This window comes from Oculina patagonica, chromosome 4, assembly GCF_052425735.1.
Source record: "Oculina patagonica isolate OP01 chromosome 4, crgOcupat, whole genome shotgun sequence".
In the NCBI taxonomy this organism is placed as follows: Eukaryota; Metazoa; Cnidaria; class Anthozoa; order Scleractinia; family Oculinidae; genus Oculina; species Oculina patagonica.
In genome coordinates, this window is record NC_135761.1 from 60,429,325 (window position 1) to 60,456,577 (window position 27,253).

The 27,253-nt window shown below is 39.1% G+C and overlaps 2 protein-coding genes across 2 annotated transcripts in view; one reads left to right on the plus strand and one right to left on the minus strand.

The window, feature by feature from the left end:
* Positions 1–6,542: 6,542 nt before the first annotated feature.
* On the minus strand, positions 6,543–8,105 carry LOC144648920 (uncharacterized). The gene has a single exon (XM_078508366.1). It carries the CDS (start codon positions 8,078–8,080, stop codon positions 6,920–6,922), a length of 1,161 nt encoding a protein of 386 aa, XP_078364492.1. The 5' UTR covers positions 8,081–8,105; the 3' UTR covers positions 6,543–6,919.
* A 5,409-nt stretch (positions 8,106–13,514) lies between these two features.
* The window catches only part of LOC144650975 (uncharacterized), a 44,276-nt gene continuing 30,537 nt past the window's right edge, over positions 13,515–27,253 (plus strand). Inside the window, exons 1-14 of the mRNA XM_078510821.1 lie at positions 13,515–14,110; positions 16,071–16,250; positions 17,226–17,301; positions 17,799–17,976; positions 18,631–18,690; positions 19,544–19,648; positions 19,990–20,136; positions 20,602–20,664; positions 21,216–21,330; positions 22,618–22,757; positions 23,404–23,435; positions 24,424–24,683; positions 25,474–25,637; positions 26,486–26,628. Of these exons, the coding sequence (XP_078366947.1) occupies positions 13,630–14,110; positions 16,071–16,250; positions 17,226–17,301; positions 17,799–17,976; positions 18,631–18,690; positions 19,544–19,648; positions 19,990–20,136; positions 20,602–20,664; positions 21,216–21,330; positions 22,618–22,757; positions 23,404–23,435; positions 24,424–24,683; positions 25,474–25,637; positions 26,486–26,628 (2,144 nt within the window). The 5' untranslated portion in view covers positions 13,515–13,629. The remainder of the gene's footprint in view (positions 14,111–16,070; positions 16,251–17,225; positions 17,302–17,798; positions 17,977–18,630; positions 18,691–19,543; positions 19,649–19,989; positions 20,137–20,601; positions 20,665–21,215; positions 21,331–22,617; positions 22,758–23,403; positions 23,436–24,423; positions 24,684–25,473; positions 25,638–26,485; positions 26,629–27,253) is intronic.

Here is a 27,253-nt window from a genome sequence, read left to right on the forward strand (position 1 = left end):
GAAAAACACCAACAAGGTAATAATTAATAAAAAAAAATGACAAGGATGATTATGTTGGCTGGCGAACATTTCAAACGACGACGTTGATGTTTAGGTTAAAATCTTCAAGAGGCGCATCGGTGACATAAGGCATTTAGAATTAAATAAACAACCAATTATTCCTTGATAAGAGAGAAAAAATACATATAGAAAAAATGCTAGTTATTCGCACAGAGTGGTGGATGCCCGTTAATTACAATCTGATACAATATGTAATAGCTATGCAATATTTTTGAGTGGCATATCGTGAATCATTAAAAACTAGCAATGGTATATTGCATTTCCTGAGTTTTGATTGGTTGACAGACAATGGTATATGAGCTCATATACCATTGACCACAAAAATGGTAGCCAATACGCGTCAACGAAATCAGCTGGGGAGCTCAAATATTGCAATTCTCAGGACGCTTTTAATAAAACAATTATTCCACTCGCGTTTGTTGGATATGAGATCGTTATAGCCAACTCGGCATTACGCGCCTCGTTAGCTGTCTACCATCTCATATCCAACGCGCGCTCGTGGAATAATTGTTACAGAGACAAGAAAAGCAAGGCTGACACTACGTAGAAATGAAAAAACCTTAACGGGACAACGACATGATAGAGCCCAAACTGAAAGTCAAAAATGCAAACTCTGGACAGCTGTTTCGACCTGATTGGGTCTCTTCAGCAGAGTGTATGCCGCACAGAATAGAACAACCAGCGCGAAGACAGTTGTCTATAAAGTTCTCGTGGTAATGACAATCCGGATGGGCTCAAATTCAAACACTCGCCCATTGATCACAGCCGCGTGACTATTACTCAATATGTCAAGAATTCGAAATATCATGTCGTTGTCTCGATAAGGAAAGTGAGAATAGACAGAACTATCCTTACACTGAAAACATGGACAAAACCATGTGAAAAACAACACTGCAAACATGGACAAAACCATGTGAAAACAGTGAAAATGTACAGCATATCGGATCTAAAAGATCTACGGTCCAAATAAAACTAAAAGTGACAATAGAAAGCAAGGGACCGCGGACGAAAATGCTGCTGTGTACGTAGGAGCTGGCGACAGCTCTAATCAGCCAAAAATAAAAATACAGAGACAAGAAAAGCAAGGCTGACACTACGTAGAAATGAAAAAACCTTAACGGGACAACGACATGATAGAGCCCAAACTGAAAGTCAAAAATGCAAACTCTGGACAGCTGTTTCGACCTGATTGGGTCTCTTCAGCAGAGTGTATGCCGCACAGAATAGAACAACCAGCGCGAAGACAGTTGTCTATAAAGTGCTCGTGGTAATGACAATCCGGATGGGCTCAAATTCAAACACTCGCCCATTGATCACAGCCGCGTGACTATTACTCAATAGGTCAAGAATTCGAAATATCATGTCGAAAATGATGATTAGAGCTGATTAGAGCTGTCGCCAGCTCCTACGTACACAGCAGCATTTTCGTCCGCGGTCCCTTGCTTTCTATTGTCACTTTTAGTTTTATTTGGACCGTAGATCTTTTAGATCCGATATGCTGTACATTTTCACTGTTTTCACATGGTTTTGTCCATGTTTGCAGTGTTGTTTTTCACATGGTTTTGTCCATGTTTTCAGTGTAAGGATAGTTCTGTCTATTCTCACTTTCCTTATCGAGACAACGACATGATATTTCGAATTCTTGACCTATTGAGTAATAGTCACGCGGCTGTGATCAATGGGCGAGTGTTTGAATTTGAGCCCATCCGGATTGTCATTACCACGAGCACTTTATAGACAACTGTCTTCGCGCTGGTTGTTCTATTCTGTGCGGCATACACTCTGCTGAAGAGACCCAATCAGGTCGAAACAGCTGTCCAGAGTTTGCATTTTTGACTTTCAGTTTGGGCTCTATCATGTCGTTGTCCCGTTAAGGTTTTTTCATTTCTACGTAGTGTCAGCCTTGCTTTTCTTGTCTCTGTATTTTTATTTTTGGCTGATTAGAGCTGTCGCCAGCTCCTACGTACACAGCAGCATTTTCGTCCGCGGTCCCTTGCTTTCTATTGTCAATAATTGTTAACCCTATTCAGACCGGGGGGGCTTTTGAGGCCCGCGTTGACTTTGAACGCTTATACCTTTTTCAAGATTTAACCAAACCCTGCCAAATTTTCTGAGTTCATCTAAAATTTGTCTGGGAATAATTTGGTAGGATAGGGTGTTGTGTCAGGAACTTGGCATCACCATGGCAACGGCATTTTGATAGGCATGTTTTCCCAAATTTGTAATTTTCGTGTTTCTTTTAATAAAAATTAACTTAAATGCAATTAATTTTTACCTTTTTACGGTTTTTAAGCACAATATTATTGATTTTGTGTACTTTGCAGTAGTTTTGGGTGGTTTCTGGCATTTTTGAAAAATTTTGAAATCCAAGATGACGGATCCAAGATGGCGGCTGTTTTGACATCATGATGTAATTGTCACGTGATGTGACGTCATCATCCCACGTGACGTATACTAGGCATAAATAGATTGTGCTCAGCATTTTTTGAGCAACTTTTTGTAGTACCAGCAACCTAGGGCAACTTTTGCCTTCCTTGGCAACTTTTGAGTAACAAATTGATATAAAACCGATCCAAACCATAAAAGTCGTTTCATTTAGAGGGATTTTTATCTTTTTTATCTATTTTTCTATTATTTTTTATTTTTTATCTATTATTGAAATTATTTTGAGTTTAAAGAGCATATTGATTACAACAAAGTATTTATATTTCTTATATAACAATGGCTTTTTGGACTCTTTTAATGATTGTAAGAATATTTAATGAAAATTTTTAAATGGCAACAAACAAACAAACACGTTTTGAGTATTTATCTTAAACAAAACGACTCTAGAGCAAGCAACTTTTCTAAATTTTGGTGGCAACTTTTTGATATTTGAGCAACTTTACAGCAACTTTAAGGTATATTGTGAAGCAACTTTTCCTGAATTTACTAGCACAATCTATTCATGCCTAACGTATACCAAGAGAAAGATGTTTGGACATACTATATATCCTATAAGTTTCATTGTGATTGCTTAAATATTCTGGAAGTTAAGCCCCCCCCCCCCCCGGTGAGAGAAGGTCCAAAAAGCCCGGTCTGAATAGGGTTAAATATCCCACGACTACCGTAATGATTCGATTTAGCGCCCGGGGCGCTTATTTACTTTTGGCACCTCGAGGGAGGGCGCTTATTCGAGACAGGGCGCTTATTCGGGACAGGGCGCTTATTTAATTTTATGAGAAACTTGTTGAAAGTTCAGTTACTTTTAAAAGAATTGTTCATTTTAGCAGTAAATATATACATGTACGGTAGGGTGAATGTTCATGAGTTTATCTATTCAACGTCAATGACTTCAGTAGGGACAGTTATCAACAATAGGGGCGCTATTAGGGGCGCTTAATATAATGGGGACGCTTATTAGAATGGGGGTGCTTATTGGAATAGGGACGCTTATTGATAAAAAACACATTCGAAGGGGGGGGGGGGGCGCTTATTCGGAAGGGGGCGCTTATTGGAAGGAGGGCGCTAAATCGAATCATTACGGCAACTTGATTTTCAGTCACGGGTGGGAAATTCATGGTAAGACTGTTCCCAACCTCTTTGTTTTTCATGCAACGCAAACATAGTTCGAGAGCTGCTTGAAAAATTTTAGTGAGTAAATGGCATTATAAAATATGTTGAAGCCAACTGCATGTGTGAGTTTGAAATGCTGTTAATTCAAAACTTCTTGCCTAGTTGTATCAGAAATTAGTGGAAACTCGTGCAGTTGTGTTTTTTGGGAAATCCGCGAATCTGATTGGTTCTCCCTATTGTTTTGCATTTAGCAATTATTCCACGAGCGCGCGTTGGATATGAGATGATAGATATTCTTTTACGGTTTTAAAAGGGGGCGATTTTATAATTCTATAACATTCAAAGATGCTTTTCAACTAGACATTATCTGGCAAATATTATCACTTGTCTAAGAAGATTTCCCTGAAATAAGCTCTGTAGAAACTCTACTGATACGTTTCTACATTCTCCGGTCCGATTTCGTACAATGAGGAGCCTTTCCAAGCGGTTTTGAGCCGCCGTAAATCAGATCGAAAATCATTTTCGATCCGTGACCGATATGTCACGCAGCACGAAAACCCTCAGGGGAATTCAAGTCCCAGGCTCTAACTCTTCCCTAAAAACGCCGAAAAGAGCCTGGAGAACAGCTTGAACTATTTTTCAAAATGGTGGCTAGATTTTGTGATGAAAACAACACATACGGTAGAGAAAACAGCTCGCGTTCGTCAAGAGTTTCATCCGAGCGATTTTGAAAGTGTGCAGTCAAAGACGGACAATTTTTGCGAGATTTCGGGAGTTTTATAAAGCAAAAACCGCAATGAATTCAACTCGAAGAGAACCAAAAATTATCGAAAACTAAAGTATTGGATGTGGTCTTCAAGTTCTGCATTGGAATGGAGATTCTAATCTTCAGCAAGAGAGAGCAACCCAAAGCAAAGATCAGTGGTTTGCATAAACAAGACATAATATACAAAGGTTAGTATGGCGGATCCTTGTTAGCATTCGTAAAATTTTCAAGTGGAAAAAGCCGAAAGAAATTTACTTCGCTAAGCTACAAAACCCTTTCCAATTCAAAACTATCACCACAACTGAAGAAATTTTTATCGGAACAGTGAAATTCAAGCACCTCGGTCTTTGCAGCGATCGACTGAAATACGATATCTATATATTTTTCTTTTAGAAACCTGAGAGCACATGCAAACACAATTGTCACGCTTCGTGGGGGGTCGCGGTTCGGTCGTGGTTGCATTAGTTTTATGTGTCAGTGAGACGAACAAATGGAGAACCCTTCAAAGTTTCTTCACTGAAAGCCATCCGAGCGTCCATCGATCGACATTTGAAGCAAGCACCAAATAACAAACCGTGGTCCATTGTCGGAGATTTGGAATTTAAGAAGGCAAATGATACACTTAATGCAGTCTGCAAAAATCTCATGAAAGAGGGAAAAGTCGCAGGAGTGGTCCATAAAACTCCCATCACAAGCGAGCAACTACAAAAGCTGTTTGAAAGTGGTCAACTGGGAAATGCTGATACGAAAGATCCTAAGCAATTACAGCGAATAGCTTGGTTTTACACTTACCTATATTTCGTTGAGCCAATGGTAGTTTGTTGTAAAACACTTTTTCATCGTTTGAGACGAAAAGAACTTTGAAATAAATCTTAGTTTGAGCCTTTCAAGCTTTACAAACCATTTTAACTTCGACGGTTTAGAATTTTTTTTGAGAATGTGCAATGTACGAGATCACTGTGTAGCTTTGTTCCTGTGATGAATGAACATTCGTGAATGAACTTTACAAATGCATGCGCCAGCTTTTCAGCATGCTTCATTGCACAAATGTAACAAAATTATTGAAATAAAAATATTTTTTATTTGTTTGATAGATCGGTCAGTGGGTTATGTTAACACAATTAGACGGCTCGCTCTCGGTTTCTACCGGCTTGTTGGCTCGGGGCTTTGCCCCTCGCCAACTATCAGCCAGTAGAAACCTCGAGCTTGCTGTCTAATTGATAAAATAGAAATCTCGAGCTCATAATCTTATTGTTAAATGGAAAACGATCGCGTGCGCGTTGTTCTTTAAAGGAACAATTCTTGATTTTTGGCTTAAAAGTAAATACATCTGTAGGTTTTGGAATGCAATCCTTTAGAGCTTCTACTAAAACAATTAGACTACTCAGTCGCCCTTGGTTTTTATGAGCAAACACTCGCCTGTGTCTCGTTGACTATTCATTCATAGAAAACTCCGGCTTGTAGTCTTGTTGTTAATTAGAATATAGCCGCTGTATACGTGCTTCAGAATCTTTTCAAAGTCAAAGGAAGGACTATATAATAGAAATATGAATTAAATGTGTCTGTGCATTTATAAACACATCACCAAAGAAAAGACTAACTAGGCCTCCGTGTGATTCCGAGCATCATGACTGCCGTGAGCAGCGGCGTCTTGTTGCAAGTTTTGTTCTCTTAAATGAAGAAGATTTTCGCCTAACGGCTCGCGCATCCAGTGGCAGCTTTTCTAGACCTCAAGCGTGCATTATGTTCCCCTAGAACTTGGAACACCATCTTCTATTTGGTAAAAAAAAAAAGGATAATAAAGAATGTGATAACACCTTAAAGTGATCCGTGAATGCGGTGGATATGATCTTATGCGTATTAGATTTTCTTAACAAAATAATAGAAATGAGAAGTGTTCGATGTTAACTAAATAAGAAAATGTCACAAACTCGTGTCGAATTTAAAAAGCGCATTGCAAGCGTAAGAGTTTGCGATAAACCTAGTGGAAAAAGAAAGACAAAGGAGTGTAAAAAAAGAAACATTTCCTCGTTTAACTTCAGAGTTTCGAAAATTTTACAATATTTGGGACTTCAGAGATACCCCGAACTCCAGAGGCAATTGGATTCGAAGTGGTTACTTCAATTTTTAAGTAGTGGTGTTCAGTTGATTTTGACACATGTACAGGCAAATACCGCACCTCAATTTTATTTAAACAACACTCCATTAAGGACTCAACTATAGTTTCAATCCTAGCTATAAATGGGGTTGGAACGCTGTTACTTAAGCAAGTAAGCTTAAAGCACACAACTAAATATTTTTGAGTAATTAAGTTAATAAACGAATTTAAATGTTACACTGTGTAATGAAACCGCAACGTTTCACAGTTCTTTTTGTAAATTATCAGGCAGTGGCTTTACCAGGTCAGTTTTTCATATTGACTGAATTAAGTGGTTTGTTTCCCTAAATCAACTTTAACTTTAAAACTACATGAAAACAGGTGAAAACTAAGCAACCTAGAAAATAAAATGCTCAAGTTACAGAGTTTGATTGTAAGCATTACTGACACGCAGGGGATCCATCATGACCAGGCAGTGGATTCAAGGTCAGCACCGATGGAATGTTCGATAAGGAGCACCTATATGGGCCTAGGGACGTATCGGTCAAGGCTGGTCCACCAGTGGTCATTCCAAGTCGCTTCTGGTCATCGGACAAGAAGATATTCCTGTTGTTCGCATCTTGCTCTGTAGTTGTGCCACTACCATTAGTTGCTTGTACCCAAGGACCACAATCTGTTTTAATCCAAGCCGGTCCCCACAAGCCTTGTCGTCGATGTCCGTTTCCAGCCCAATCTTCAAGAAAGGAGTAAATGCCTTCCAACTTCTTGCTCACTGCCTTAGGGCGCACCTGGAAAGAAGCTAGCAGTCGCCAGACATTTAGCTCTGGGATGCGGAACCATCCAGTGAAAACGGCCTTGTCGCTTCCATGTACGTCTGGTCGGACGTTGACCATGAGCTGGTATGTGTGACCCATTTTCCAGTCGTAGGCAAGGTAACTTTGGGCACCTGTGCCTTCGCCCCCAAAGCGTTTAACTGTCACACCTTCCCCTTGAGCAAGCACTTTCACCAAGTCATCAGGCGATGCATCTGGATGGTCATCTGTCGAGGTCCTGTCCCATATCGAGAAGAGGACCCATTTAGCCGAGCGGTCTTGGATGCCCATGTAACCACCAGTGAAACCATTAGTACAGTAGTAGGTGCTATCCGCTGTATCCGTCACCTTGATCTCATTGTAGAACCAGGTAATTCCTTCTTGTTGCACTTGGCGATTCTCAGGAGCAGACCACCAAATATGCACTGAAGGAGACCTGTAGGTTTTGTACAAGTCGGGTGCAGGCACCCATTTAGCTTCATCTGTTAGGTACACTTGGCTGACCTGATAATTTGGGCCCCAGTCGGCTTTGTAAGGTACGTCAGCATATTTGGAGGACACAAATCCTCCATTACTACCTCCAAGGACTTCTTGCATATACTGTGTAGCAGTGATGACCCACGAACTGCCTGCATAGAACATCATCCGAGAGTTGGCTTGGCAGACCCAGATATTTTTATCTCGAACCTTGTCGTCGGTACGAGAGTAGTCTCCTGGCGCGTTAGCATAATTGTCACCCTGCACCAGAATAAGTCGCAACTTGGAGACGTCTTTCTGCTTCGAAGACATGATTGCGGTTTAATGTTGTGATCAAATATCTCCTTTGCAAGGCTCTAAAAAGAGCAAACGTGACTAGTTAATGGCCTAACGGATTCAAAATGTCAGACAAGCGGTTTAGATTATTTAATCTGATCAAAAGTTTTTGATTTCAAACAAAAGACGATAAAGTCTTTCAAGTGGAGCGGGTGGACCTAGAAAGCTTTTGTTGTTTCCAAAAAAATGTATTTCTCCGTTTGCGTTGCCTTAGAGGGAATGTGAGTTCCAAATAGACAAAATATGTCGTTTTTCCAATACATGTATACTGATTACACACAATATCGCGTATAATTATATGTCAAAAAGCAATCTTTTGAAACATCTGATTTGTAGAAGTAGATTTGACCTGGGTCGCACTTGGAACAAAATCGAGATAGGTTATTTTTGAAACCAAAAAAACAAACTGTCAGATTCCTGTCACCAGCTGACCACGCCAAGGGCGACCTTCCTGTTCCTTCGCGGACAAAGCAGCGTAAGACTGAACTAAATTCGATAACACTACGCATATCTAAATGTCCTAAATCATGAAAACAATAATTTGCTGAAAATCAGTCAATTAAAATTATGGCGTGACGATAACAACCTAGCGTTAGGCTTTTGTACATTATGCTTTTGTTTCCCACTAAAATGCTCCACCTTAATGCTCTATTTTCCCACTTAAATGCTTAGTCTGTCTCCCAAAAAGTCACTTAAATGCTCGGATAATGCTCATTAGCATAACCCAGCTGCCGAAAGAAGCCAAAGGTCGTCAAGAGGTAGCCTGTAGCTGATCCTATAATTAGATGATCGTAGCGGTTGCTAGCTAACTACAGCTTTTATAACGCACAGATACGTGATTATGCCTAGGGCGTTGCACAAAACGCGTAAACTAGATTAATTCATTTCCTGACCAACGAATTGAGCCGTGAGAAAGCACGAGTTCGCAATTTCTTAACTTAAGCCAAGCACGTTCTTCTAACGGAAATGGCAGCTATCAGTCACTTACAAGTACTCTCAAACTAACGGGAAAAAACTGGGGGAGTTTCAGAACTAACACTACGTGACACTGACAAACAAATCAATCAGTTCATGGATATTTGCCTCACAAACATTTTGACCAGTTGAGAAATAATTGGCTTTCTTAGTGAAATGCCCTAAAAACTCCTGCTCTTTTGTACTGACGTTAGTCACGTCATTTTTTAATCTGTCAAGAAATTAAATAGGTTTTATAAAACAGTTCTTCCGCAATGCCCTAGAAACTCCTGCTCTGTGTACCTAAGTAAGTTACGTCGTTTTTAATCTGTCAAAAAAATTAAATATATTTTAACATCTCTTTCACAATGCCTTAGAAACTCCTGTTCTATGTGCCTAATCTTAATCTGTCAAAAAATTAAATAAGTTTTAACAGCTCTTTCGCAATGCCTTAGAAACTCCTGTTCTATGTACCAAATCCCCCTCGGACGTACAAGGGGGGGGGGGGGTGGATGCCACCCCCCCATAAGGTTTTTCCCAAATTTTGAAAAAAAGATTTACTCTACAATGCTGAAACTTTCAGTAGCTGTTCATTCATCCTTTGCGGAAATTTTGATATGTCAACCATGACTCCATGGTATTTGACGTTGCCATGGCAACGTCATAAATACAGGCAGGTCTTGCCAAAAACCGTCATTTTTAACATTTTTCTTGATTTTTTCCAGTTTTTTTAAACAGAAGTGCAAATTTTGTTTATTTTTACATTCCCTAAGCATTCTGGCTTGATTTTGCGTCAATTTCCGTTATTTTGTGACTTTCTAAGAAAATGTTGAAATCCAAGATGGCGGATCCAAGATGGCGGCTCTTATGACGTCACGTGACGTCATATGACGTCACAGCCAATTAAAATTATGTCATCTTGTAGAGTAAGCTAAGGGCTTTCTTCTCAGTGCAAAATATTTTCGCTATGCTTTAATATAACGAAAACTCCGGGGAGGGGTTCCATCCACCCCCCCCCCCCCCTTGTACGATGGTGGGGGTGTGAGTTTGCTTGTACGTCCGAGGGTTAATCTGTCAAAACATTAAATAAGTTTTTAACAGCTATTTCGCAATGCATTAGAAACTCCTGTTCTATGTACCTAATCTTAAATCTTTCAAAAAATTAAATAAGTTTTAACAGCTCTTTCGCAATGCCCTAGAAACTCCTGCCCTGTGTAATTAGTCCAGAGTCACGTTGTTTTTAATTGATCGAATAATTTAAACCCCGACAAATTAAGGGCCTGTTTACATGGAAGGCGGGTGCCTTGGCTAACCGAGTTACCCGGCTAACCGAGTTACCCGGCTAACCGAGTTACCCGGCTAACCGAGCTACCCTAGGCGAGCCAACTTTTCATGTCTTTCATACGTTTCTTTAAAAAACGCATTGAAGCGTTTACATGCTAGACGGGTAACCCGCCTTGCCGGGGCACTCTGTCTACTTGCCCGGGGCACCCTCTAGGTCCTCTAGGCGGGATAGCTTTTTACCATGTAAACGGTTATGCCCGGGCTATCTCGGCTTGCCGGGATAAGTCTTCGCGCGTGATCTCAAATTACCTTTGAAGTTAATTTTTTACACAATGGATACTTTGCCACCTAAAAACATTTTCTTCAGCTGTCTCAGAAAATATACTGCTGTTTTCAATATATTTTTCTGGGTAACTTGTGATACGTAAACATTGTATCTTGATTTTCAAGCAGTTTTAAAAGGGTACAGTTTGCATTCCACCACGAGACATCGTACTTACTGCAAGGATTGCCAATTTTTAGACAATGAATAACAACTGAAATTTCATTATGCAAATTGAAACAAACGGCACTTTACATCTAATTAGCTATAACAGGCGGAAAAAGTCGTTCCATTTCCGTTTAATCGGAAAACCCTAATGAATTTTGATTTAATCTTCATGTATGTTCATAGAGTCAATAAAATTCATGTTTAATGCCATTCCTATCCAAACGTAAAACGTAAAACGTGCAAAAAATTAACCGTAAAGGCGTAAAAAATGGAAATGTGAGTCGATAAACGTTTCATTATTCTTTATTGAGATATTTAGAGCGAAATGTAGTTTAGATATTTAATTTCCAGAGTTTTATTTCAGTAAACCTTATAGATTACAAAATTTCTTTTTTTGTCTCATATCCACAACAATAATTAACCACGAACACATAGGGTGGTCTGCCTGTGGAATAACTGCTGGAATAATAGCATACGGTACCTTATTCTTACTAATTTTCGCGCGTACTTAATTTTCGCGATTTCAAGAAAAATTAGAGAAAAAGTGAATTAAATTTCGCGATTTTGTCAGTGTTTTATGGATCAGTCGTCAAAGACTAAGGAACCACTGGAAACACACAAAGGTCTGGCTCAATGTAACTACAAGGAGCCTGCAAATGGAAACTTTAGTGACTGTATTAAAGAGGTTTGGAACCAAATTTACAAGCTCGAAACAGTAATCGGAGGAAGGGTGCTAGTCAAAAACAAGACTAAAAGATATTTTTAAAGGTAGATAGTTGCAGTTCCAAACATTTAAAATTTTTACAGTTTTGTTATATAATATGGCATTAATTTTCGCGTGTTTAAGACTGACAGTTCCCTTTTTAAGCGCGTTTTAAGACGGGAAAACGTGAAGCGATTGCTTAGATTTTTAAGAATCTGAAAGAAAAATCCTTAAATTATATAAAATGATAAGTTTTATAGCGATCAAACGCGATTTGTTTAAGATATGAGCAATTTTCGGAAGCCTTCGCTTTTAATAAAATGCGATTATTTTTTGAAATGCACGGTGAATTTTTTTGTAATTACCTCAAAACGCTGCCAAACAGTTGAAGTTTACTCAAAACAACTTACAGGAAAATCCATTCCGTAGATTTCCTGAACGAGCGACATCTTTATTTTGCCTTCAAAAACTGTTGTGTTATGCGTCTGTCTTGACCGTCGCATAAATGTGATACTTATAATAACCTAGTACCAGCCAGTTTTGAGGCTGATGTCACCTTAATCTTGTGTGTAAAAGTTAAAAAGATCGTGTATATACATCAAATGTTAGCAGTCAATAAAGATGGATGGTTTTCAGCCGAATTTTTAAAAACATCAAACAAATGACGTTATTCCAAATTGCGAAAAATTTGTCGATTTGTTTCGCATTTTTTTAAAGCTGCAGCTTGAACAGGATATTGCAAAGGTTTGTGCCAAATTTCAGCGTCTTGCGTTCATACGGTTTGAAGAATTTCGGTCGCAAAGTCAGGTACATTTGCTTTCCAAGTTCTAATCGCTTCGTAAACCTCGCATTTCGAATGAAATTATACTGTTGTTGTTGGAAGAGAGGTGTTACTTCCAAATTCCGCACGAAGATGCGGCAAAATTTTCTCACCTCTTTTGATGAAAACGTCTCGCGAGTCTCTCAGAACTCAATACCTCTTGTGAGATCTTTATTTACAATCGATCTCAATTACTATTAACTTAAATATAATATCTGGAGTGTGTTTCGCCAAGACTGGCAAATCTCGGTTGTAGCTGGGTAGTCTGTTTTGATTGTGACTGAGTCTGTTGTGATTTGTGTTTGACAAATTGCGGTTTACAAATGAGTGTTTCAATTCAGCGTACTTATCTTAAACACGATACTCATTTAGCATTAAACCGCAAATTTTTAGAAGTTTGAGTGTCCGTTTAAGTCGCAAATCTTCAGCTTGTTACTCGCAGTATGGTGGCGAAACACCCAAAACACCTTGCGTGCTTGCTGCAAAATTAACCGAGACCACCGTGCGCGCCTAGTTTCTTCAATTCGAGATCGCCTCGCATATTACCATACATTTCTTGTATATTTCTTTATATACTTTCTTTTTTTTTTAATCCCTTATATATATACACGCGGGGACTTCTATGATGCCTCCTCGGGTTTTGGCCTCTTGGCCAAAACCCTGCGGGGGCAATAAAACTGGCAAAATACCAGTTTGTTTGAAGTGAAAGATAAAATAATATTCTTGATTGTTAAAAACAGGTATTTTGTGACAAATAAGGTCGAGTCAGTCATTATCCTCTTAATAATTTGCAGAGTAACTATCGATGACGCAAAATATATGCGTTTTTTGATGTTGAGTAATTCTTGAGATATAATGACTTGTTATGAAGAAAACAGTTATTTTTTTCCCGGGAAGACTTAGGAAACGGAGGTTGTCGGTCATCATTTGCGGGCAACATTGTAATGTTACCCTTTACCCTTTTGCTGTAAAAATGCAAACATTTTATATAAACAATTGCTCCATTTTATCTTTTAGCCGGACTTGCACGTGCGCACAAGTCTCTGGTAGTCCGCGCGCGCGCCATCACATACAAGCCACTCATTCTGCTCGCGCACAGCAAGGCCTGTCAAGAATTTGCGCGCGCAAGTGACGCGCAAACCCTTTTGTCGCGTCATTTTTAACGAACAAATGCACAAAAAGTAACCGTTGCGTTTTATTTTCAGCAAGGTTTCGCGCTCAGCGCTACGTTCAACATGTAGCGCTGTAAGATTTATTTCCATCCCCGCGTGAGAATGTCCTCCACGTGGGACCAACAAGTACAAGTTACTTTTAGAGGGGTTTCCCTCGCCAACGAGGAGCTAAATTATCAAAAATCTGCCTTTGTGGTAAATCCTCGCTCGGATCGTTTCAGATACTGGGAAACCGTTAACTCCATCTGCATCTTTCTGACTTGTCTGATTGTTCCTTTTCAAGCGAGCTTCGATTCGCAAAGTTCAACGCTTTGGGTTTTCGCCTACATTTTTGATGTCTTATTTGTTGTGGATGTGCTGCTTAGATTTTGTGTTGGATATTTCAGCAAAGGAACTCTTATCACGGACCGATCGTTGATTCGGCGACGCTATCTCCGTGGCAAGTTTATACCTGACTTACTGGCCATAATTCCGCTGGATCTACTGGCTTTTGGAGTTGGTACTCATCTCAGATGGCATCAGACATTGTCATTGTTGAGGCTCAACCGTATTTTGAGGGTTTACAGGCTTATTGCATTTTTCGGTAAGTTACCTTCATTTTATCTTTAGAAGAAAGGTTTTCTGGCGTTGCGTGCGCTTGCTTTTATTCCATTATGAACGGAGAGTAAACCGCGGCGAAACCAATACCGTTTGTAGACGACGAACTTAAAAATTAGGCTAAATTTTCTCGTTATTAAATGCCCCAACCTTGTATTTTTTTATTTATTTTTACGGTGCTTAAAAAAAAGAAGCGATCGCAGCCTTTCCGTTTAATCACTTCAATTTAATATTCTAAAGGTTATGAAACTGCGTCGATTTCAAACTGTTTTCGTGCACATTAGGGACCGACCATGACTTTTTTCGGAGGTAGTGGGTTCAAAAGTCATACAATAAATTGTTTGCTAAAGCCAAAATAAATTATTTGCGGACATCAAAAAACATTATCATTCGATGCAATTTTTTCGTCTTTTTCATTGGCCGAGAGCCCACCACGTGATCTGCAAATAACTGCTTACAAATAATGGCCTGCTCGTGCGCATTAGCGTCTGACAGTCATTTTGCTACACATAATATTCTGCTCATGGGTAGTTGTGTCCACTTCTGAGAAAAATGGCACCTCGTTTTACAGAGATGAAGAATAATAGCGGTTGGATTTGTCTACAAGGCCCGAAAAAACAGCGAAATTACAAAGAAGGCAATGGAATTTCCTCTTATTGTATTTCGGCAATATCTGAAAGAAAGAGAATTGGATGAAGACCAGCTCGTATTCTATTATCGAAGGAGAAGTTACGCTTTCGTCTGCATTAATTCAGCAAGAAATAGTGCGGTTTTCACGCAGTTCCCGAAGGTACTTTGTGCGTAACAAATTTAGTGATCGAATGATAAAACAATTATTTATCTGCTCGCCACTAACAAATCACGATATTTTGCTCAAGTCCAATAACTGTTAATTGTCTGCAGGAAGTTGCAGCCGGAAAACATTGTTTGCACATACCACGACTCTAAAAAAAAAAGTTTGCTTGAAAAAACTTTTGAATCCCCCCCCCCCCCCCCCCTCCAAAAAATAATGGTCTGCCCCTTCAAACAACTAAGCTTTGAAAAAAATCACCCCAATAAGCTAGGGATATCTATACGAGAAACATAAGACGCGGCTTAAATAAGAAGGGGATTGAACTAAGCATATAAATGAGAAAAAGTCCGCCTTACAACTAAAACAAGGTGCGTCTAAAACAGGATGCGTCTTATTTTGGCTCTAATGGCTCTAATTCACGTATTATTTAATGTAAGCCGCGTCTTATTTTATATCTCCGATTGTTATATGGTGTTGCCCACGTCCTGTGTAGACACGCCTCATTTAGATCGCGAGGAGGGATTTGTACCATTTATTTGCCCAGTTCGCGTGTTACTTTAGTCTTGTCTAATATAATTTAAGCGGAATCTTATTTCAATTGCAATAGCCCTACACATGGGAATTCATACCACATACAACAACTTGAACTTATAGACCACAAAATAAGAAATCAATAAATATTGGTCACAGCTTTTAGTAGATTATCTGAGTCAAAGAGAACATTATTAATTATATTCCACAGATTTCTAGCTCGAGTATGAAAATCCGTTCTTCCAATTTATTACTTACTAAAAAAATCACCATCGAGCGTAAAAAGCAAACAAACCGAGAATAAAAATTAAATCAGAATTATCCGATGTAAATAACGAGATTTCCTTTTCATACCTTCGTTTGCAAGTGGAGAAGAAAGACAACTGAACGATGGAACACGAGAATTGAAGGCAGTTTCACGGTAGTTTTCATTTTAATTCCAGGGTTTGCTTTCCACCCGTTTCTCTGGAAAAACCGGTTACTTTTAGTAACATTTTTCTTCACAGATCTTCCATTTCACTAGTTGATCATTCATTTCATTGATTTTATCGCTGAAATCGTGTCTGCCAAAATTTTACTTATTCACATTACTAAAATGATCTTTGGATTTTGCTTTTTTTAGGGGCACGAGAGAACGAACTGGGAACCAACACATCACTCATCCGGGCATTCAAATATGCTACAATCGGTACGATAACGATTCATCTGATGTCGTGTGTATGGTATTCTCTTGCGTGCGCCAATGTGGGAGCTGCTAATATGTCATGTGACGCTGACAGCTGGGCAGTGGAACTTGATACAGGTAATTATATCACATAACAGAATAAGTATGAAAACGAGGAATTGCTACAACTATTTGCCTCGTACTTTTTCAATCACCAACCTATTCCAGTTTGAAATGCGATTCACAGCGATATCTGAATGTAATCAGTACAAGAACAATTAAATGAGAAACTGAAATTTCACAACAATGAATTTGAGTGAGAATGGGTCTTACCTTGAAATTGAGCCTGGTATATCATAATTTACATAAAGCTTTGTTATCAAATTATTGTCGTCATTGTTGGTATACAATGCAGTTTGCTTGAAGACCATCAAAAATATTCTCAGGCCATGCTATGCACAAACATACTACATGATACTAGTTAATTTGTGTTCTAGCTACTCAAACGACACGTAATTGGCAGACGTTTTTCTGAGTGCTAATCTTAGGTGCGCGCGGTATAAAGGGCGTGCAGAAATAGAAGTTTATATTACTTTTGATCTGTAATAAACGAAAACCAGAGCGCGTGACGGGGAAAAGTTGTATAATGATATTAAGAAGCAGTTTTGGATTCGTGCAGTAGGACCCTGTATTTTGCGACCACCTTAGTTTTAAGTTAAGCTGCTCATTTTTTTAGTAGTTCGTTGTTGGTTGGGTTAAATTGGTTTCAATACAATACAATTTTTTTACAATACAATACAATTTTATTGTCCATACGTGGGACGAGGTCTCCCTCAATGTCCGAGCCAGAGGCTCATGTATAAAACGTAGGCTAAAAATTAAAATAAACTTAAGTATATGCTATTAAAAATATAAAAAATTTATCCCACCCAATTAAAAATAGAATGAAAAACAAGAACAAAACTAATACCACCCCCCTCCCCTTACCCCATACTGTATAATTAGTTTAAATCAATGGATCATGAAGTGCAAGTAGCGATTTCTTTTTAATTTTGTTTTTGATGATGCTGTTGTCGTTGTGTGTTCTGACGAACTCTTATTTCGTTTTAAAAGGGATTCAGTTTGCTGAAGTTGGAAAGAAATATGTTTGGTCACTTTATTGGGCTACAGCGACTGCTACTTCAACTGGGTGAGTATCACAAGAAAAATCATTCACATTTGATAACTGTTTATAACTATAGCGTCCCTAACTCTTTGTGAGTAGTGTGATTTAGGCAACCCCAGCCCTCTCTCTATGTTTTCTCTATGTTTTCTCTAGCTCATTCTTAAATTTTAATTATGGCCTTCGGCGAATTTATCGACGCTCAGAACGACAAACAGACAGTCCGGCAAACGGACAGACGGATCGAAGGAACTACGACAGACGAACAGACACACAAACAGATAAACGCGTCCTTAAGAATTAAAATAAGTCCGTTACCGGAAGGGAGTTCCCTGCTTTAGCACCAATAAATGCCACCAATTTCGGCAAAAGCGAGAGGTGGTAACGTTTGGAGTGACTAACTTATTTGTAAAGATTGTTAACTCCCCTACACTCATACTGCTGCGACGGTGAAAAACCAGGACAGCACTATAATGGTTCTCGCTTTGCTCAAAGATACATTTTAATTCAACTTGCGTTTGCAGCTATGGAGATCTTCACGCCGTTACATTAGAGGAGAAATGGTTTTCCATATTTGCCATGCTGGTGGGTATTGGACTGTTCTTTGGTTTCATTTTGGGTGGAATGGCGTCCATGCTGACCAACTTGGATTCACAACGAGCTAGATACATACATCATCTTGACGTAATCAAAGATCACATGGTATGTTACGTCATTCCTTGCAAAAGAAAAAAATAATAAAAAGGGCTGGGATGGTAGAATGTAGAGTTTCCAATCAGGCAGGCTTGACTTATCCAGGGAATGAATGAATTACCAATAAAATTAAAAAAAAAAAACATTACAACTCAAAATACCAAGACGAAAGATAGTTAGCTTATAGATTGCATCAAAGTTAAGACGGCAGAACTAAAAACTCATAGCGAGAGAAAAATAGTTGCTTACATGCCGAAAAACAAATTATTTTTTAGAAGGAAAGTCCGAACGTTTTCGACTTCATTAAGTCATCATTAGGCTACAGTAGGTAATAGCGAGAAGTTCAATTAATTCAGTAAAACTAAACTTGGCTTTTATTATTTTCAGAACTTGTTTATGGATTGATTGGTTGAAAAATGTTGTGAATTAGGTTGTTTTTGTAAACAACTATTGCATGCCACTACAAATATTCTACGTCTCTCAAATGATTACATTATTCTTGCTGGAGTGACTGCCATTAATGTGCGCCATGTTGGTTACGCTATCGTTCATCGTATTTTATTATCGTAGCCTAGGAAATAGGCGGGCAACGCGCTCCGCAAAATTAAACTTCCTGTTACTTAGGCTAACTTATCGGTACTTTCCTTTTTCTTTTTATTGCAGCGTGATATGAAGATCTCTTCCGACATTCGCTACAGAGTTCTTGCTTACTACGAATACCTGGTAAATTAATATTTACTTTATAATGCCCGATTCCCTCTATAGCGCGCGCCTGCAGGAAATCACGGTAGTTGTATTCATCAAACCATGCGCGAGACTCAGCAACGTGAGACTCGTTGCTGAGTCTCGCGCATGGTTTGATGAATACAACTACCGTGATTCCCTGCAGGCGCGCGCTATAGAGGCAATCGGCTATTAATCATTTAAATGATCATTTCTAAATTCGTTAGGTCTTAAAAAATAAGATGAAATAAATCCTGGTGATTTGAGTCTTTTTAGAACTAAATTTTAACAAGAAAAAGTAGCGAACCACAAATTGGACGCAAATACAAATTAATAGAGAAGAAACTTTCTCCAAAACACCGCAAAAAAATAAAATAACCTACATTTTTATACCTTCTTTATATTACTTATATGTTACACATTATACACTTAATGACTGTCCCCGAGGGAAACAGTTAAATAGGCTATTTCCGAGTTACCTTTGCCTCTGTTTCAAAACGAGTCTAGGTGCGAAACCATTCATAAGAAAATGAGTTTCATCTACAGGGTCATTTTCATGCAAATCAAACTCATTTTCATTTGAATGGTTTCGCACATAGACTCGTTTTGAAACAGAGGCAAAGGGTAACTCGGAAATGGCCTATTTGTTTCCCGAGAATCTCAATGTTTCAATGTTATAAACTGCAATATTAATTAGTACATGAACAGTGTTTGAATTTTTTTAGATTCGAAGACTTCTTTGCTTTTTTTAAGGGTCTCATAACAACAAAACTTATCACTCCAAAGAATAAAACCTTTTCTTATTATTTTTGTTTTGATGTAAATACGAACTCTTTTTCTTGACTCTTTTCAGTGGACACATAATCATGGCGTAAGTGGAGTAGGCATGTTCAATGATTTACCGCTGACCTTCCAAGCCGAGCTCTCTCTTATGATCAACAAAAAGGTTTTGGAAAAGGTATGCGTCAATCCACCGTACCGAAAAAGATGGCGACTGGTATATTTACCTATAATTCCTTGCGCGCAAAACGCTTAAAACCCTCATAAAAACGCACAGAAAAGCTCTAAAAACTTCGAACCCTACATGAACAATGTTGTTAGTACTGGGACGAATTTCGGATAAAATTGGCTGTCTTTGTGCCCTATTGGCTGTGTTAGGTTCGCAAGGTATTGTGGCAAAATGTACAGCCGCCATGTTTTTCCGTACGGTTAATTATGTAATATTAGTTAACTAGATTTAATTTTAAAATGTATAACGATATAGATGAAGTAAGCATTTTTTCTCTTTCAACACTGCAGGCTCCTCTGTTCAGAGGCCTCAATCCTGGTTTTAAGCGCATGCTCTCTCTAGTTATACGGCCCGTGTTCTACATGCCAAATCAGATTATTGCGAGCAAAGGGGACATTGGACATCACATGTTTTACATACACCGCGGTAGAGCAGAGGTTAGTTTGTTTTAAAGCTACATTTTTATTTCAGCTTCAACATGGAAGGAAAGGGCTGGGAAACAATCAAATTTTGCAAACTATTGAATCATCTGACACATGATAGCATAGCACCTCATGATGGTTCAAGATTAGGAATCAGATTAAAAAATTGTTCATAGCAACAACTAGGGAGAAGTTCAAATTAAAAACGTCGGGAATTTGTAGCCCTAATCAAACGTCTCTGAAACTCAAGAAGTTCCTGGTCTGATATAAATAGCTAAGGTCTGAAATAGGATGAGGAAATCGCATATTTTGGTTTGAAATAGGGTATAAGGGGTTTCATGAAGCGCGCCGCACACCCCACCCAAATTTTCGGAGAGAATCGCCATCCCCCCCCCCCCCCCACCCCCTCCCCCCTTTTCGGTGCAGCACCTTGTCATCTGAGAGTAATTACGTCATCGTTACTTTATTTTCTACCTTCAGATTCTTTGTGAAAATGACAGCGGAGTGTTAGTGACTTTGAAGGAGGGAAAACTGTTCGGTGAAGTAAGTGAATTAGAAAATACATGTATAAGAATTTGAAAAAAGTTAAGGCACGTTATTTTATAGCAGAGAAACTTGAAATTATCGCAAATATCCTTTGGAATGATGGTATCATACAAAAACTCTCAGTGACGCGCCTAGAAGCTTTGGTGATGTAAAGAAGTCACCATCAATTCCTGCTGCGATACCTATGAAACGTTATGAACTAGTTAGTGTTTTACGTAGTTGGAGAGTCCACTAGGGAGCAGTAAGTGAGACTGGCATTACCAGAAGCAGTTCAAACACAAACATGGAGCGTGCATTCGCCGTTTACATAGCAATATCGTTACGATGATTACAAGTCCCATTTAAAAATGCCTCAATCAAAGAAAATCAAACAATGATCCTGAATAACCGCTGGGATCTACTTCCCTCTTATACTTAGTAGAAGAAACATGTTTACATCATAAGAGGAGTAGTTGATCATATTAGCCTGCGTTAGAGTTTCGTGGTAAACACTCTTCATAAACAAATTAAGGGAACATTTTATTATTGTGTTTGTTATTTTTGTTTAGGTGAGCATGGTGTACAATCTTCCAAGGTCAGCATCTGTTCGTGCTGCCACTCCGTGTGTCATCTTCTTGCTTGACAGGGCGGATCTTAACAGAGTTCTGAAACATTACCCTGAAGGTTAGTTTTACAGTCTTTTTTGTATAACTTACTCTAAAGCTAACGCAAGAGCAGTTGAGACTAAACGAAGTTCTCTTTGATATTGCGTTTGCTGTGGAATAACCTGGGTAAAGACCCGATTTTGTTCACGGTTTCATTTCACTCCCCACACCCCCGCCCATCCTTTCTCCCCACCTCCTAACCTGCGATCAGGCTTTCTTTTTTCGCGGCGGAGGGAAGGCGAAAAAAAGAAAGCCTGATACAATTACTTGTCAAGTCGCCTGCCGCCACCTAATTAGAATATCTGTCAACGTCGTCGAGAATGTCGGCGATGCCATCAGATAAGCGTGATTAGCGCCTTCAAATTATATTTTTTATACTCTCACAAACATGTTTGAATTATCCTTTTTGAACGAGCTGTTTGGATGGTTTTTAAAATTTGTTTTCTGCAAAGGCTGATTTTGTGTAAGGCTCAGGTCAGACATTTCAAGGCCGTAGTTTTCGTCACTGGCACGATCGTCTGGCGTACCTTTGGTGGTGTGATGTAATACTCTTCGACACCATTGGTGGTAGATCACGCTCTTGCCGAATCCCGTCGGAAGCACCGCCAAACATCTTTTCTTTCACAAACTATTCGTCGAATACACTCCCTTTGTTCGTCTTTAAATGTTTTGTGAACAAAACTCTTGAGAGATTTTCTAAGAGCTAGAAGAACTCGCTTCATTCCGCTCAACACCCGCCATGATAACAATCATCTACGCGCGATATTTTTGAAATAAGACTTGAACTCAATTAGCCAATCAGGAAAAAGTTCTAATGTTGCCGTTTGTTTCCTGACCAATCAGAAAAAAGTCCAGATTCTGGACTTTTTACAGACGACTCGACAAGTAATTGAATCAGGCGTTCATTTTTCCGTTGACCCCTATCGATCCGCCGCGAGAAAAATAACGCCTGATCGCAGGTTACCCACCTCCTCACCCCGTTGCAAGAGTGGCATGTGAAATTCCACCCGAAAAATTCCATACCGCTGGCGTAGCTCTACATAGAACCATGTCGCTTATTGGGTATTTAAGCGCGTCTCTCGTTGATTGGTTGTTTACTTGATTGTCATTTTTTTACAAAGTAAAAGCAGCCTGTATAGCAGGATAATAGGTATCTAAATCTTAGTCTTGCATATCGTTGCTTTTTTGCTTTCGTTTAGGGTGAAGACATTGGGAATCAGTGAAACCATTGTTATAATCGAACAGTCGTTATAATGCCAACTTGTGGCCGGGGATATTAATACTTATTCTGAGTTTCTTCGTTCAGTGGCAGAGCAGTTGTATTTGGCCGTTGAACACCGATGTGATCTCAACCATTTGGAATCAAAGGCGCCAACAGGAAGCGAAAAAAACGTGTTCTTGGACATGGAAAACGAGCAGGCCGAGCAGTGGTTAAGGCAAAGTGCGGTAAGTGACAACTAAGGCTGGGGAAAGAGTGGGTAGCGTGAGCTGGAACACATAACGATAATCAGCCTGAATTATGATTTATTGATCGAGAAGGCATTTTAATTTAAAGGGACCATGTCACGGTATTTTAGGTAATTATGTTTATTTTCGTTAATTAAGAGCTGTAAACGTTAAATTGGCAATGCAAAGGTCATTTATTGGCAAAATCCCGGCCACACAACAAACAAGGATGATTTTCGAGCACTGTAAATGACTCTTTCATACAAATATGCAAATTGAGATAAAAGGCTTAAAAAAAAGTCGGGCCGAAGTTTACCCAAAAGCAATCCGTTTTAATCTTATCGAATTTTGCCCATCCATGCCCCTTTTTGTCTTTCGATCTGTGTTTCTTTTAAGTTATTCTACAGGATTAAACCGTTATTGTGATATTTAAGTTCATTCTTTGAACAGTTGGTCAGTGCCGAAATTGCCTAAAATTGCGCGACATAGCCCCTTTAACGTCATTAGAAGAATTAATCTGGGCAAGCTTTCTGGTGGGGGGGGGGGGGGGTGATTTTGGTTTTCTTTTTCTCAACATCGACTTCCATCTAAGCTATGTAGTCGTACAAATTTATCTGCTCATTATTTTGCTTCTATTTGTTCATAGGGATTTAAAGAACAGACGGCGCCAAAGAGAAGGTGAGTAGGAACTCATACGGTACAAGATGAACGCACATGTTTCACGACTTACCTGTTATTTTTCTTTTCTCCTCGCGTTTAGCTAATCCTGCTTGTAACAAAATAGTTTTCATTTGGCTTTTGAATCGTTATTATTATTACTACACGCCCGGTTTAACGGAACGAACGAGTGAACGAAAGACCAAACGAACAAACGAAAAAACGAACGAAAGAACGAACGAGTGAACAAACGAGTGAACGAACGGACGGACGAACGAGTGAATGATAGAACGAACGAACGAACGAACGAACGAACGAACGAACGAACGAACGAACGAACGAATGAACAAAAGAACGAAAGAACGAAGGAAAGAAATAACGAACGAACGAACGAAAGAACAAACGAACGAAAGAACGAAAAAAAGAACGAAAGAACGAACGATAGAAAGAACGAACGAACGAATGAACGAACGCACGAACGCACGAACGAACGAACGAACGAACGAACGAACGAACGAACGAACGAAAGAACGAACAAAAGAACGAAAGAACGAACGAAAGAAATAACGAACGAGTGAACAAAATAACTAATGAACAAACAAAAGGGGGGGGGGGGTAACGAACGAATTACCGAACGAGTGAACGAAAGAACTAACTGACGAACATACGAAGGGGCAAATGAAAGAATGAATATAAACAAATAAGCGAGTGAATGTATTTGAATTTGAATTTACCATGCTTTGATTTAGGGAGCGTTAATAAACATCTTAACCGAAGAAAATGTGCTTCATCACTCATTTGTTTAAAGGAATTTATTAATGATAACTTAAAGGGCAAAGATTTTTTTTATAGCAACTATAATCTGTACTTGGGACAGTGTGTCGAGCTCAGGCGTGTGTATTTTTTTAAAAAACTAAAACAGTTCTGAACCTAAGTCCCATTAAATAACGGCAATATCTACTTTGGACTTTTGTGGACTTGTCGTCACACAATTTTATTCCATACTTAGCACTTTATGGAAACTCGCCCATCATGTCATAATGCCTGATTCATGGTTCGCGGTGATCTGGGATCGACTGGTTCTTTCAGTTCTCTTAATCATCTGTTTCGTGTACACGTTTGTTGCGTCGTTTTCAATAAGTTTACACTCTCTTGGATACGGTGAGAGCGTCGGGGCTACAGTGCTTCTGGTTATCACCTACTTATTGGACGCTGTCCTGGTCGGAGACTTTATTATGAGATTCAACATGGCATCTGAAACGACAACAGGTAATTACACTGCATTACATTGCAATAGGCTATTTCCGAGTTACCCATTGCCTCTGTTTCAAAACGAGTCTACGTGTGAAACCATTCAAATGAAAATGAGTTTGATTTGCATGAAAATGGACCTGTAGGTGAAACTCATTTTCACATGAATGGTTTCGCACTCAGTCGAGGGTAACTCGAGCTCGGAAATGGCGTATTGTACCCTTAATACCTACCTAGCCGGCCACGGATTCCCACGTTTTACCTGAAAAGGTAAAAACACCTGATAAATTGGCAAAATATGTCTAACAACTAATAATCCTAAATAGCGAAACGTTTGATTGAATATTACCGAAATGCCAAAAATGTCAACCGACAAATCGGCTACAACTTTTATCGATCAGAACAACAAGATTAAATTTTCCTAAGCGAGCAGTTCCTCGAGGATTCTCCACCTAATGTAGCAAACTTTAGTTTCCCGACTGAGGGGGTTAAAAATAGAGAAAGAGGAAAAAGCAGCATTTCAAAAATGAGTACGAGTATTTCCTCAGCCTCGAAATAAGTCTCAACAATGACAATGGTCTTCTATCATAGTCTTGTCTACAAGCGTTTGAAACCCGCCCCTGATTAAATGCTCGTTCTCATTTGAGAAATCGTTATCGTAACCAGTCTAGTTCTACCATTAAGACTGCAAGCAGTTGATGTACTCATAATAAGACCTAATATGAGGTGGGCCATATTAGTTTTATATTAACTTTGAATACAACTGTAAAACTGTGTTTTTATTATTGGTTCTCCTTGATTGTTTCAGAACTTAAGGACATTAGAAAATCTTACAGATGGAGTCTCCTTTTTTGGATCGACCTGCTTGCCATCCTACCGATTGAAATCTTAGCCACTACAAGAACAGACTCCCACGATAGATGGCATCTTTTGGCGTTCCTCCGTCTAAATCGACTTATCAAAGCTGTCAGGGTATGTTTAACGTGCAACTACAGAGAATAAGACATTTTCCGTTTCCCTGTTACCCCCTGTTTAAAAAACGAATCATGTTGCACAACCTTTCGCGTGGAATTGAGTTCGATTTGGAAGACAGTGAACGTGCAAATATAAAACTCGTGTATTTTCGTTTGTATTTATAACTGAGGATGTGTACCAGGACTCGTTTTGAAATAGAGGAAAAGGCATCTCGGAAGTGGCCTTTAAACGAGTTTCTCCACTGAAAAAAATGTTTTTTCCACGTTTCTAAATATGCATGATATATTCTTTGATCAGATTTCGTTTGTTGGCATTTTGTTCGATTGTTAAAAGTTGTTTTCTGGCAAGTTTGATTCTGATTGAGCTGAGATTTTCTGGTAAAAAAAAAGATCTTCGGATCTCCCTCGGTAAACTGCAATCTTCTTAACTTATTGGAAATCTTAACAAAAACGATTAAAACGTTATTTTGACGACCTTCACTTAATCAAGTTGTTGGGAAAGTGGTCCGAAATTTGCGGAAAGTCGTCAAATCGGCTATTACAATAAATAACTTTATAAAATAATTCATCGTTGTTTAGAGATATGAAATTTTCCTGTCGCACCCGTCCATTCTCTCTCTTAATTTTAACATGGTCGGCTACAAAAAGTCTTTTCTCTCGATCCCATTTCAAAGCTTCGTGGCTGAACTTTCGACTAGAACCGAGTAGAAAGAGACTCCCTTCTTTTCGCTGGAATTCCTGTTAAAAAGAGGTTAAGTTGGATCGAGAGAATGCACTTCGCTAAAGATCATGACCTGAGACTGCACGAGAACTTTTACTTATTCCAATGATAACTTTTACCTTCAGATTCCACGATTTTTCACCAACCTGGAAAACAGCTTAAACTACAGCATTGGCAAAGTACGAGCCGTTAAGTTCACATTGTACATTATTTTGATCACACACATCAGCGGTTGCGTGTGGTTTCTCGACGCCTGCTTCGGAACATCGTAAGTATACAACACGGTGTTGTTTAGACAAACCCAGTGCTATCAACTTTAACCTCAGACCATTCTTAAGCCTACAACATTTTACATTACGCTAACGGTAAGCTGGAAAGTGGACCTTTGCCGAGATCTGTGATTGGTTCAATGGACGAACTTATCTTGGGCAAATCAAGTGCCAGGACACATCCATTCATGTCAGTTTTAGCTTGCGAGTCGTTCCCTTGCGCTTATAACAGTTTGAATGTTTTTGCTTTGAGGTGTGGAATGTGATTGATGGCTGCCACCTGATGTAGTAATCGACTCTGTGGGAACTGTTTTAGCAATCTACGGCACTATAACTAGAATGATTATTTCAATCGGTTTAGAAAGGAGAAATGAATCGTTTATAATCTTTCCAAAGCAATCGGTGTGGCACAAAATAACTGTAATTATATGATGATTTGTTAAAAAGCAAGTGTTATTGTAGTGGTGTCCGGGAAGGTTTGAAAGTAAACAAAACTTGAATTAATATTCACTGTTAAAAAACTACCGCGCAGACTACGAATTTCATAGTTGCATTCAGAACCCGTCCCCCCCCCCCCCCCGGGCCCCTCTCCTAAATCCGCCACTGACATTTTTAACCAATAAA